The 13,437-nt window shown below is 41.4% G+C and overlaps 1 protein-coding gene across 1 annotated transcript in view; it reads right to left on the reverse strand.

Moving 5' to 3' along the window:
* Positions 1–8,244: 8,244 nt before the first annotated feature.
* The window catches only part of stau2 (staufen double-stranded RNA binding protein 2), a 134,004-nt gene continuing 128,811 nt past the window's right edge, over positions 8,245–13,437 (reverse strand). Inside the window, exons 13-14 of the mRNA XM_036125513.1 lie at positions 11,870–11,935; positions 8,245–9,712 (exon numbers count right to left, since the gene is read on the reverse strand). Coding sequence (XP_035981406.1) covers positions 9,677–9,712; positions 11,870–11,935 — 102 coding nt within the window. The 3' untranslated portion in view covers positions 8,245–9,676. The remainder of the gene's footprint in view (positions 9,713–11,869; positions 11,936–13,437) is intronic.

The following is a 13,437-nucleotide window of genomic DNA, read 5'->3' on the forward strand; positions in this document are numbered from 1 at the left end:
TTGATGACTGGACTTTGACTAGGCCATTCCAACATATTCAAATGTTTCCCCATAAACCACTCAAGGGTTGCTTTAGCAGTATGGTTCAGGTCATTTTCCTGCTGGAAGGTGAACTTTGTCCCAGTCTCAAATCACAGAGACTGATATATTTTGCTCAAGCATGTCCCTGATTTTAGCACCATCCATCTTTCCCTCGACTCAGGAACTCCCTCCTAGTTCCTGCTGCTGAACCCACATCACCACAGCATGATGTTGTCTCCACCGTGTTTTACTGTGGGGATGGTGTTCTTGACGTGATGAGATGTGTTGGCTTTGCATCAGATAGTGTTTTTTTTTTTTTAATCAGATGTCAAAAAAGTAAAATTTAAGTCTAATCTGACCAGAGCACCCTCCTCAATACATTTAGAAAGTTGCCCATGTGCATTTTGGAAAACTCAAAACTGGTCTTCTGATTTGTAACACTAAGTAATGGCTTTTCTCTGACCGTGCTTCCATAAAGACCAGCTCTACAGAGTGTACAGCTTATTGTGGACCTATGGACGGACCTTCCTGTCATTGTTGTGGAGCTCTGCAGCTCCTTCAGGGTTACCTTTGGTCTTTGTGGTGCCTCTCTGATAAATGCCCTTCTTGGCTGGTCTGTGAGTTTGGGCAGCTCTCTCTTGGCAGGTTTATTTTGGTACCATGAGCTTTCCATTTGAAGATGAAGGATTTGATGGTGCCCCAGAAGAACATCCAAAATGAGGATATTCTTTTATAACCCCACCCTGACTTGTACTTGTCCACAACTTTGTCCCTGACTTGTTTGATAAGCTTGGAAAGGCCTCTGGCCCTTTCAGAAAAGATGTTTATACTGACAGATTATGTGACACTTTGATTGTACACAGGTGTACTTTATTTATCTAATTAAGGGACTTTTAAAGTCAATTGGTTGTACCAGTACTTTTTAGGGGTTTCATAGCAAAGGGAATGGATCCATATGGAGATACCAATTTTCAGATCTTTCATGCATAAATATGTTGTTCATTTCAGTTCACCAACTTAACACTATTTAATGCAGATCCAGCACATAAAATAAGAATACAAACATTTAAATTACAGGTTAGATTGTAACAAAATAGGTTAAAAGTCAAGAGTGGCGAATACCTTTGCAAGGCACCTCCTATATATCTATCTGTCTATGGAGGATGCAAGCATTGTGACCTACAGAAGGTTGGCATAGGGTCACAGTTATTAACATGACAGAGAACATCAATGAGTGACCTCGGTTGCCTAACAGCAAACAAATAACACCCATCCATGCCGTTGCCTCTGTGAAAACCTGTTTGTGTCTGCCTGATAAGCCATCTGGGAGCAGAACAATGAAATTCCAACCATTTCTATTGCAGCTGTTATGTAGCTGACCTTTTTACTTCCCCAGAGAAAAACAAGAAGAATGAATAATTCCATAATTGGTGTCAGCAAAAATGTCATGAGCTAGTTCTTAACTCACATGCTCAACCTGCTGAGTTGTTTGTACAGAGCTGGAGTTGCCCTTCAGGGTCACATTTTAGCTGAGAGAGGTTAAGGGATTTTTTTAAACAAGTGAAAGAAACGCTTATTTGTTCAGCCTGGAAAGTTGTATTATAAAAGCAAATTTGTTGGTTCTTTGTGGTGTAAACAAATTATTTTAGCAATTAGGTAAAAATAATAATAAGAAAAAAATCCACTGTGGGTTTCAGTTTGTCTTGTGGGCCGATAAACTTATTGGTCAGAATTATGTCTGGAAGTGTTGAACATTTAGGTCAACAATTTTTATATTTTGTGTTGTCTAGTAAGGTTCTACTAAAGAAAAACAAGCCATGAATCTCTTACCTGTGAGCAGTAAACCTTCTTAGCACCTTCATTTGGTGGAAATCCTAAGAAAGAAGAACATCGGCTAGTCCTAGAAAGGCAAAGTTGACTTATACGGTCTTAAAACAACTGCCAGCTAATAATCACATGGGAAAGTTTTTTGGCCTTTATTTTATGAACCTTGGAAGCTAAATTACGTTTGGGCAATCAGTTATACAGAAACCAGTGACAGAAAATGGAGGTAGGAGCCAGTGTGATCAGCAATCGTCTCGAAAGAAACGTATCAAAAAACAGAATATGGAGTGCTTACGGTCAGAGTTTTTAAAGGTAAATATTCTTTTGAAGGAAGTTATTTACTGGTTGAATTTTTTTTCCGTTTGGGAGGAGAGTCAGTCTCAAGGCCATGGTTCTCCACCGGCAAAAGTTTAGAACCATGGATCCAGAACATTTCTCCATCGATGGTGTCCTCCACAGTGGAGACAGAGAAGTCAGCCATGGAGATCAGGCTGCACAGCACCATTCATGAGTCCACTGTGCTCATGCCCACCCTGGTGGCTGTGGGCATGGCTTGGTGCTGGGGGCACATCTCCAGACCCATTTGGTTAGAACTGAACTTAATTCACAGAAAGAGACTATTAAAAGAAGGCTTGCCTAACAGACCCAAGTTGGGTGTCAGTGTCTGCCTTAAGTATAAGGGTTTAAGTAACTTGGTGTCTTGTTCACAAGTGATGGCCATATGGACAGACGGACAGGGGCTTCGTCCGCAGTGATGCAGAGAAGTTGAGCAAAAAGCAAAGCAAAGCTCTCCACTTATCGGGCCATCTTCGTTCCAACTCTTACCTATGGTCATGAAATATGAATCAAGTCATAAACATAGCCCGGATACAAGCTACCAAAAGCTTATTCTGTTGGGTTTTCTATACTCCGCCTCAGAAATAAGCTTCACCACATTGAAAGGATCAGTTGGGATGGTTCAAGTTTCTGATCAGGATGCCTCCAGAGTGCCTCCCTTTGGAGGTATTTGGGGCCCTTTGGAATGAGACCTTAGGGGAGGACCCAGAACTCACTGAAGGCAGCGTATATCCCTTCTGGCCTGAGAATGCCTTTGGATCCTCCTGAATGAGGTGGTGAGCGTAGTCAAGGAGAGGGATTCCTAAGTTTTCTTGGACCTGGTAACCTGTGAACCAATCCCTATGATGCAGAAGAAGATGGATGTAGGATGGGAAATCTGATTAATACTGAAGAAACATTCAGTAAATTTCAATTATCTCCCTTCTCATGAAGATCATTAACTCTTTTTGAACTTCTTTGTAAAGCGGACATTGATCTAAAATCTTTTCCATTCACTTTAGGATGCATATACCCCTTAAATTATAATAACATTGCTAGTAAATGGGTTATTTTTGCTCTGAAAACAATTTCACTAAATGAGCAAAGTTGACGCAGCAAATAATTATCGGCTTTTGTGCCAGGAATGTGGATGTTGTTTAGGAGAACAGAACCATGTGTCCTGGCCTAAAGGTTTGACCTTCTCTCTACATGATTGTGACAAAAGAAATCAACACTTGTCTCCAATCTGAGACCTTGTATTGTGACTGCTGGTACCGCACATGAACTTTCCCCAGTTTTCATTTAAAAAGGCCACAAAAATGTGGTCCATCTATAACAACACTGACGGTAAGCAGAAATGAGTGTTTATATAGATTGATGTCTTGTTCTTCTTTGTTATGGTTACGTCGAGTGGTTTCCCGAAATGTGGTGTTCCCTTTGTTTCTTACACCTGGCAAAGCTACAGACAGATTTCTAAACTAATTAATACGATGTGACTTCTGGGAACAATTGGGCTGTTAAAAATGGTCAAGGAATAGCAATCCTCTTTATGAATTGATTTTGACAACTTATATCTCTGTGCAGAACAAAATGATTTCTTTGTAAGTGTAAGAGGATACACCCATGGCAAGCTTTGACCCTACTTTGAGGCTTACTAAAAACCGCAGAGATGACAGTAATCCTCTGCTGGGACTAATGAGAGCTGGGTAAAGTTGCTCAGAGGCAAATTTGAGGTATAATTTTAACCCTTTTGTTTCCATAAGCTCAGTAAACTCCATTAAAGTAAGTTGCTTTATAAAGTCCTTGGAACTAACTGGCAAACTTTGAGTTTTGGCTTAATCCTTATCATAGACATTTATCTGAAGCTACAGGATTCCTCTAGCTTTTTCTGCCCCTGTTAATACGGCTGTAATTAAGAGAACTTGAAAGGTGGTCAATGACACATCATTCAGGCGGAAGAAAATCAATGACACTGGCATTTGCTTTCTGCATGCACACAGACAAACTCTAGCGTCCTCATTGATTTTCATCTATTTTGGGCACCGACGTTCACCTTTCACACTGGCTGGCCCACAAGACAGGCAATTCATCTTGTGTCGAACAGGGGCTCAAGCTGGTCTTCTACAACCTGAACAAGGTTCTGGCATAAAGATCTGCTGCTAATGTACGAGAACAGCTTTGGCACCCCTCAATGGCAAGCAGATGTAGCTGCCAACAGAGTCCATTAGTCAGCGCGGTTGAATCGGACCGCCGCTGTCCCATTCACTCATCCATCTCCCTAATAGGGGGGCGGCAACAGAGCGGCGTTGGTGGTACGCAGGCGGTTAGCGCACCAGTGGACAGAACATGTGGAGGAGTTATGTGGGAACCATGTATAGGAGGATGGAGTGGGAGAAGAAATGAATGATAAGGGGACACTATCTGGCTAGTTAAACATTGCTCCTTCCCACCAGAAAAACAGATTCCTGTTCTTCAGAAAAAAGAATTCTCAAAAAATCCAATGGAAAAAATAAATCATAGTTTAGTTACGAGATGTTGAGAGATTAAGATGTATTTAATCATTTATGGATTGCTACGTTGCAAAAGGCAATTGGTTTGGGGAACGACGTACTAGTTTAGGTTTTGGACATGACCAAACACTGGGTTTTATCCTCCTTTATCCTCCTTTTCCCTTTATAGTCCCACAGAGGGAAATTTTGTCACTGGTATTAACCTATTTTTTTCCGGCAGCACTGAGTGGCAAACGGGGATCAATCTGTGGTCAAGGGTCTTGCTCAGGGACCCAGAGTTTCGAACCGCCAACCTTTACAGCCTCTCCCAAGATGCAAATGCCTGATTCTCTCTAACCACTCCTACAAGTACCCACAAACGTCTCTGTAGGTTTTTGTTCTTAACATTGTTGTAAAAGTTAATTTTAGATTACATCTTTTCAAAGAACGATGCCCAAAGCGGATCTGAATGTTTTAGGAAAATAGTTCTATAGTGAATATTTGATTTAATATGAGTCACTCTATAAAGATGACCCCTATGTTCTTAGAGGTTCTTTTTTTAAGTGTTAAAAACCCTGCTATGGGTTGGTGTGGGTTGTAGCAGACGCCACATGTAGGCCTATAGAAGCCACTCGTTTTTGAAAGCGGTCAGGAGTTCCTTATCACCTTCCTGTCCATTAACTGTGAATAAAAGCCACTAGTGCCACAAAAAAACAACAAAAACAAAACAGGATCCTGCTTTTAGTATCTATCACCAGTGGAACTGTCTTTTGTTGGAAACGTCTCTTAAAAACAAAAGTTTCCAAAGTATAAAGCTGCTGGCAGTTTCTCATCTCACGACAGATGTCAGCACATACAAGATGCGTTAGCCATGTTTAAACATGAGGAGATTATGCAGATGTTGCAGAAGTCCCTCAATGCCTTTGAAGTATTCATGTTTCTTTTCATGCCTTCCCAGTATGAATGGTGGATTCATGTTAGGTTCAAGGGAGTAGAAATCCAGGTTTCATGTGCTTCAGGCCAGATTTACCTTTGTCTTGATGTTTTTAAAAAAAAAAAGAATCAATACTAATAAGGACCAAAAGATTGGGAATGTTAATTTAATGCTCTGTGAGTTTCCCCAAGTGTTCAGGTACGTTTTAGCTGAATTAATTTTAAAGAAGGGCCAGCCTTCACTGTGTAAATGATGCAGCAGTGGGATGCACAAGCTGCAGCCCTAATTGAGTGGAATATGGCCAAAACTCTCATCGACAGCCAATCAAATGATCTACGTCACAATGTCAAATGAGGAGCGCGATGTCATCTTCCTGTCCGACTAAAATGCAAGACACAGGCACACTAGTGTGAAGGAGTTATAAGGATGACGTATGTTACGTCGTGTGGCCTCATGGCAAAAGATTTTAATTGTAAATGACATGAAGACTGTCAACAAAAAGTTGGAAAATTGATGAACAGAACAATTGAGATAAATTTAAAATCTTAAGCCAGTGCTCTTCGCAGAATCTACCTGACTGTCCATCCCTCAGCTGCTTTGACGATGTGGTCTGAAAAAGAGGGCGGGGGGGGGGGGGGGGACCAATCAACTGATCAATCACCACTTATCTTTCTCTACCGTTCTCTGTAGTTTTTAGCACTCTTGTAAATAATTTAGAGGGTTTGCAGAGAGGTAATTGTTGTAGACTACAATAATAAAAAAATATATATACAAATTTTTAAGTTGCTCTTTCTAGAAATCCCTGCAACTCCTTCAGGGTAGCCATCAGCTCCTTTGCAGCTTCCCTGACCAGTTTTTCTATTGTGTCCTGTCAAAAACTTTGGAAAAACCTCCAGTGATGCTCTGTTGTCCCGATTATCATCAGTTTACTGCTAGCAGAAATAAAACAGTCAGAAAAAAACAACTAAAACAGCTGGACTTTGTTTCTTGTTATTAAGATTCAACATAATTGTTCATAGGTGTAGACAAATGAAGATGGAATGCTGCTATTGACTTGGAGTATGTTAGGGTGCATTTTAATCCCCCACTCCCCAAAAAAGACCTGTTTGCTATTCTATTAAATGTTCTACGATAAATGTCACATTATTGGTGGAAGGTGTTTTGAAATGATTTATCACAGTTTAATTAGTTTTTCATTTGAAAAACCTGACATTTCAACTTTAGTGCGTGCGCTTTTGAGAACCACCCATACAATAACGTCTGACCAGGGATTCTCATGAAGTGACAAAGTTATTATGTCTGGAGCTGTTGCAGATGACTAAAATTTCCCAATCTGACGAGCTGTCAACTCGACTCCTCTAAGGGAATTTCTCACCAGGGCTTCTAAAATAAGTTTATTCTAACGATTTCAGGTAAGGTACTGACTGCTCTTATCTACTCTGAACCACATCAACCTGACCCTAAAAAAAAAATCTAAACAAGTTTACACAAACACATAAAAAATGGGATACACTTTTATAGTTGAAATTAGATATCTACATAAACAGTATAAAAAAACTAGGAATACCAAATTTATTAGGCAAATTAAACTATTTCAACAGATTAAGGTGCCATTTATTGGGCACCTGGAAATTATAACCCGGGGTTGAACTAGGCAACTCTTTTTGATGTCTTGGTTGATTTATTTGGATTTTTTTGCATGATCTCACCAAAGAAAGTAGTGTGTTTGAGGTGTTTGCCTTAAAACACATCCACAAGTGTCTCCATGGAACTCAGATTTTGTGAATTAACAGAAAGCAGAACCTTACAAACGCATTATACTGACTTTTCCAAAAGGTTTTAAGGCAAACTAACCTTATAGCATGAAAACTTCTATCTTTAAAGAAAGTGATAAAAATGTCTCGCTCATTATTCTGCCACTTAGCAAAAAGAAACTTTTTTTGTCATCCTAAGTGGCCTAAAATTGGAAACATTTGAGGAATTATTTCACTTCAGACAGAGAGCAGAAATGGTTATGGTTTTTACACAGCATACGTATACATCTGGTTTCAAGTGTGTAATACCGACTTACTGACTGATAAGCTCATAGGCTTCAGGCCCATTTGAATTATGTAGTGGTTACGTCTGTATCCTCCAGTAAAAAGTGAAAAGTAAGCAAACTGTGGCATTGAAGTTTATGTAATGGTTCTGATTTTTTCTGACCAATATAACACTGTCTGAACAGCATTTGGTGTTTTTTTTATTAATTTTTTGGCTCTTTTTTGACTTTTTCAGGACAGTAAATGGGTGAAGAGAGTTCTCCGGGTCGGGTCTCGAATCCATGGCAGCCGTGTTCGAGTCTGGGCTCTGTACGCGGGTTGCGTTTTTCCACCTCTGGACCACCGCTGTGCCCAGCACAGGGTTTCCAAACCTACCGGTACATTTCTTTTATTTCATATTCTTATACAACAAAGAGCAACAGGTGAAAACGATGAAATAAAAAAAATGGTGCTGGATACATAAAAATCAATAATTAGGAATTGGGGATGGGGGTTGAAAATATTGTGTCTTTTGTGTCTACCTGTATATATCATTTGTGTGCACCCTGAGGTCGATTTCACCGCGGTGACAATAAAAGATTCTTGATTTAACAAATATGAAGTAGTCAAGAAAGCCAGACAATTTACCACATGAACTGAGGTGTTTTTACTGCATTTCAGACAGAAACAGCCTTATGACACATTGCACTCACAGCGAAGAAGAACACACATCCTCAACGTCAGTGGACAAAGTGACCCAAAAGTGTCGTTCATGGGGATAAGAGGGGGGGGGGGGGGGAGTCTGCAGTTCAGCCACAGGCTCTCTCTCCCCTCAAACGTTGCACTTTTCAGAGTAGCAGGCATTAAAAGCACCCAGTTGATGCCTAGGCAAGTCAATACAACACACACAATGGGTGTAGATGTGATCGACAAAACTGTTGAGGGAGGGAGAGGAGGAGGGGGGGGGGGAATGATCCACTGGCACAGAACCACTGGAACGGTGAGCACTTCCCGCTCGTTGGAGAACCTGCAAAGCTCTCTGAAGCCTGGCCTCGGCATTCGAGAACATCAGTCATAATTGCTTTGTCTTCAAGTTAAGGAGTAAAGCAGTGCCCCCCCCTAACCCCCCCTCCTTTGTCTCTGCATTTCATCCCTCTCTGCTCCAGTGACACAGTGCCAGGGTGGGGTCGTGTTAAAACACCTCTAATAATAATAATAATAATAATAAACTTCTAACACCAGTTTTGTCCTTTTTGTCCACATAAAAAGAGACTTTTGTGGCATCCTCTTTTTTTTTTTTCTTTTTTTTTTGGAATATGATTACTCTTGCAAAGTCATACACATCCATATAGATAGATGAACAGTTTCCTTTTTTTTTGTCAGCATACAAGGTAAGCTGGGTGACTATATATGAAGACAACAACTACAACTTTCACAGCACTGGCATTGGTTAATTTTAAATACAGTACTCAAGCATTGTTAGAATATTAAAATAACGAAAATAATTAAAAAATAAGGTAACGTAATACCTCAGGAGGAAAAAAAAAAAAAATAAAAGCTACGGTACGCAAGTCGGTTTCTGTCCTAAAATGTTTCTTTTTCGTAAATCAATGGCATGATGTACATATTTGTTTTTAACCATACCAACACCTATTCCAAAGGGAACATATCATCTACGCGGTGTATCGCTTTGGACTTCCCTTGATTTCACACGTTACCATGCAGTTATCCCATTCCTCTGTGTTCTATGCATCAACTTTTGTCACCTAAAATCTGACTGAAATCATCCATAAACACGTTGGGATAGTGTTGTCTTCACATAGACTCGGGGAATGGTGCTTTAGTCGGTCATTTCTCGGTGCACATCCACCCTATTGCATGTTGACAGGCTTTGCAGGATACAGTGGCAATCGGGTGGTGGAGGAGGATTGGATGGGTGGTTGGGGGTATTTTGGGGTGTAAGGTGGGTGTTGTTGGATGAGGAGTGGGATGGGGAGGGGGGGGGTGTTGTCAGCTCCTTGACGACGGCCTTTGAATCCTTGCAGACCTGAGTGGTGGTGCCTGAGTTAGTCTGTTTAATGTCCATCCTCCCTCCCGCATGGTTCGGTGGTCTGAAAAGACAAATGAAGCCCGTGTTAGGGAGCGGGGCGGGAATTTGTCCGATTGCTCTAGAAATGCTGCAAATAATCCCCTCCCTGTGTGGTTAATTTTATCTGTGGGAAATTCCCGGGATTTACTCGGCCTTCTGTGAGTGTTTTTTTTTTTTTATATATAAAAACTGAGCAATTCTGGTAAAGGAAAAACTTTCAGAGAAACAAAAAAGAGGCGCAACTGTGACTCAGATCACTTACCAAGTCCTTGAACCTAATCTGACACTTACTGATAACAATTTACCGGTTATTCTGTTTCACAAGGAGGGAAAATATGGAGAATTTAGTGTGGTTGGGAAAAAAAGAGAGAGAGTTGTGAACTTCTGCTTTGTTGCCCTTTTTGTGTTAGTGATTGGATTCTGAAGACCGGTAGAGTGGAAAATATAGTGACCTGCTAAGGTATCCACACACATTCATTTTAATACATTTTTCATATTTCAACTCTAAACTTCAATGTTTTCAAATTGAAATTTTATGTGACAGATCAACATGTTATAATAGCAAATTAGAGGGAAAATAATACATTACTTTCCTTTTTTTCCAACAAACATGGCGAGCATTTGTATTTAGACTCCCTCAGTCACTACTTTGTAGAACATCTTTTTGCTGCTGTTGACTGCAAGTTTCTACTACTTTTGCAGCTCTGGAGACGAACAATTAATGCACATTTTTCTTTGCAAAATAGCCTAATAGCCTAAGCTTGGTCATATTGGATGAAGAGCTTCTGTTAACATCTGATTTCAGGTCCGGCCAAAGATTTTCCATTGGATTTAGGTCTGCAACGGGGCCACTGTGAGACATAAAAACACTTTGATCTAAACCTTCCATTGTATCAACCATTGTCCTGCTGGAAGTCGACTATCTGCACTAGACTCGAGCCTGATGCAGACTCTAAATGTTATTTTTCTCTACAGAATTTCCCTTTATTTAGTCGAATCCCTGTCACATTACATCTGCACAAGTTGTCTGCCCCTGCTGAGGAAAAACATCCCCCCAGACTGATGCTGCAACCACTATGGTTCACCTTGGGGTAGCATATTCACTTCTTGTGGCTTTCCTCTTTTCGCTCTTCCATAAAGGCCAGATCTGTGGGGTGCAGGACCTGAAGCTGTCAAATGATTTCTCCACTGATTTTAATGATCTGGGTTCCTTGCGGTGCCCGCACCGTATTCAGTGTGAGCCCGTCGTAACAGTTTAGGTGGAGACAGACAATTCTTGGTAGGTTTGAAGGTTGTACCATACTCTTTTTCTAACGATAGACTGAACATAGCTCTGAGATGTTCAAAGTGTAGGATATTGTTCCATGACCTAACTCTGCTTTAGACGTCTGTTCCTTGGTCTATATATTGCTGTTTGTGCTATAATGTTCTCTGACAAACCGGTTACATTAGTAAAAAAACAATAAAAAAACATTAATTAAAACAATGCATTTTTTTCCCTTCCTTTGCTTGCAACTTTGTGAATGAAATGTGGTGAATTGTGAACGACTTCGTCCTTTTGTAAGCCGTCGTAAAAGCGTAAGTGCTCAGGTGTAATTGCTGTCATGTTTGTCCAGCATCACCGTTTGGCTGCCATAACAGTGCTAATGTTTCCCCTTGCTGCTGTTTGCATCCTTTTTTTTTTCTCCTTTCTCCCTACAACAGCTCTCCTGGGGCACACTTACTATGAATATGCTCCAGAAACATTTGCTAGCAATGTTTTTCCTAATTTGCAAAAAACGTGACTGCAGCATTCGTACTTTCCTACAGTCACCCTTCCTACTTCCTTCCCTCGGTTCCTTGTCGTGAAGTAAATACGGGAGACGCTCGTGGAGAACCCACCCCCACCTCCACCCGTGTCTGAATGAATTCGGACTAGAGGAGATAGCTATCATGCAAAACGAGGACCGCTGACAGGAGTGTGTATGTAAATACATACGCCTACTGTGGATTTCCAATTGAAGAAAAATGTTGAGGAGAACTGATAGGTGTGTGTGTGTGTGTGTGTGTGTGTATAGGGAGGGAGCTCCTGATAGGCCAAACTGAAGCACTGGGGATTGGTACAATTGATGCACAGTCATATCTCTGGCCAAACACCTATCCTCCCTGTGGTTCTGGTGCCACCTGGGTCTTAACATACCTTGATGGGGCCGTCCACTGGGTCCAGTCCCTGCTCCGACAGCTGTTTCAAGGCACTTAGAGCAGCCTGAGAAGAGAGGGGGGGTGGGGTGGGGGGGGGGGGCAACAGATGGTCGTGTGAGTTGGGAGGCGGGGGAGGAAGGGTGTGGGGGGGGGGGGAGAGAGGGTCGGAAGAGAGTGAGTGTCAGCCTTCAGCTGCTTTTCAAATAACACTTAACTCTGGGAAACCTGATGCCAGCAGGACACTTTCCCTTCGCTCTCTGTTGTCTTTGGCTTCCCTCCCCGGACTGTTTATCCAGCATTATTGGGCTAACATTTCCACTTTGTGTTTTTCTGGCTGCTCTGCGCTTCTCCAAGTACAACCCCGAGTGACATCTGTGTTCGCCGTGGCGGCGGCAGAACCAGAAGCGGCGGGTCTTAAACACCTATAAATCAAAACCGCAAATTCTCACAACTGGGCTGAACAGACGGGAGAGGATAAACACGTCGCGTGCTCGTAACGTTTGCGCTGTTAATTGCGTAATGATGTGATTATGGTCAATTTGCGGTGGAGAGGGGAAACTTTTAGTTTAAAACTGCGTGTCTCGGCCTCACATGCTGGAGATGGTGTTTGGGTTAAAATTTGTTACGTGTACGCATTTCCGAGATAATCGCTTCCAGGACTCCACCGCTACGCCATAAAATCTATAAGGTGTCTATATTTCTAAGCTTGGATCTTATACAAAATGATGTAATTTCCTTCCCCCGACAGTCTGTGCAAGATAGCTGCACTGGTAGGGATGTGAGAGGGCTTCATAACGCTTTTATAGTATGGAGCAGTGCACACAAACTCCGTTTTAGAGGTAGACGACTAAAGAGGCAAACCAAAGTGTTGCTCTGAAGTGTTTTTAACACTTTTACAGTAAGAACAAAACCTCTGCAGGATTGTATCAACTATTTTACTAGGTTTTATCTATGAAAAACATCCGTTATCTTAACCAGTTGGGTTCTATCATAAAAAAGATCTGTACGTCGACCTAAAGATCTGTTCCAGATGTGTTCTGCGTCTCTGTCAGAAACGTGTGGGCAGATTGTGTAACGGAGGAACATATTCTGTTTTATTTTGCCTTGGAAGTCGGAATATGGGTCTGGGAATGACATCAAGTCCGGCATGTCGGTGTTCCAGTTGTGAGTCATTAGCCGTGCTAGCTAGCATAACAAAACATGTTGTAATGAAGTGTTTCTGCCGCTAATTTAACAAATGTGTAAATAGATCATCTATTGCTGCGTCTGTGGTAGCTTTTTATTAGCAACGGAGCCATTTTGGATTTTCAGGTCCAGACTGGTTAGAAACCTCAGCTGGTAACCAGGACGATTTCAACTTGATTGGTCCTGACCAGTGACCGGCTGGTGGAAACACAAACTGTTTTTCTGATCAATTAAAGCAATCTTCTAAGCTCTAGCGGGTTTTTGGGACAACACACTTCAGTGTGGATGGTGCTGCTGCAGAGAGAAAGGCTTCTAGTTAGTTCTTTTCAGTATAGGAGAAAAATTTTAACACATTTTCTTCAATGTTCTTAGACGTGTGAC

The sequence above is a fragment of the Fundulus heteroclitus genome, chromosome 21 (assembly GCF_011125445.2).
Source record: "Fundulus heteroclitus isolate FHET01 chromosome 21, MU-UCD_Fhet_4.1, whole genome shotgun sequence".
Taxonomy (NCBI): domain Eukaryota; kingdom Metazoa; phylum Chordata; class Actinopteri; order Cyprinodontiformes; family Fundulidae; genus Fundulus; species Fundulus heteroclitus.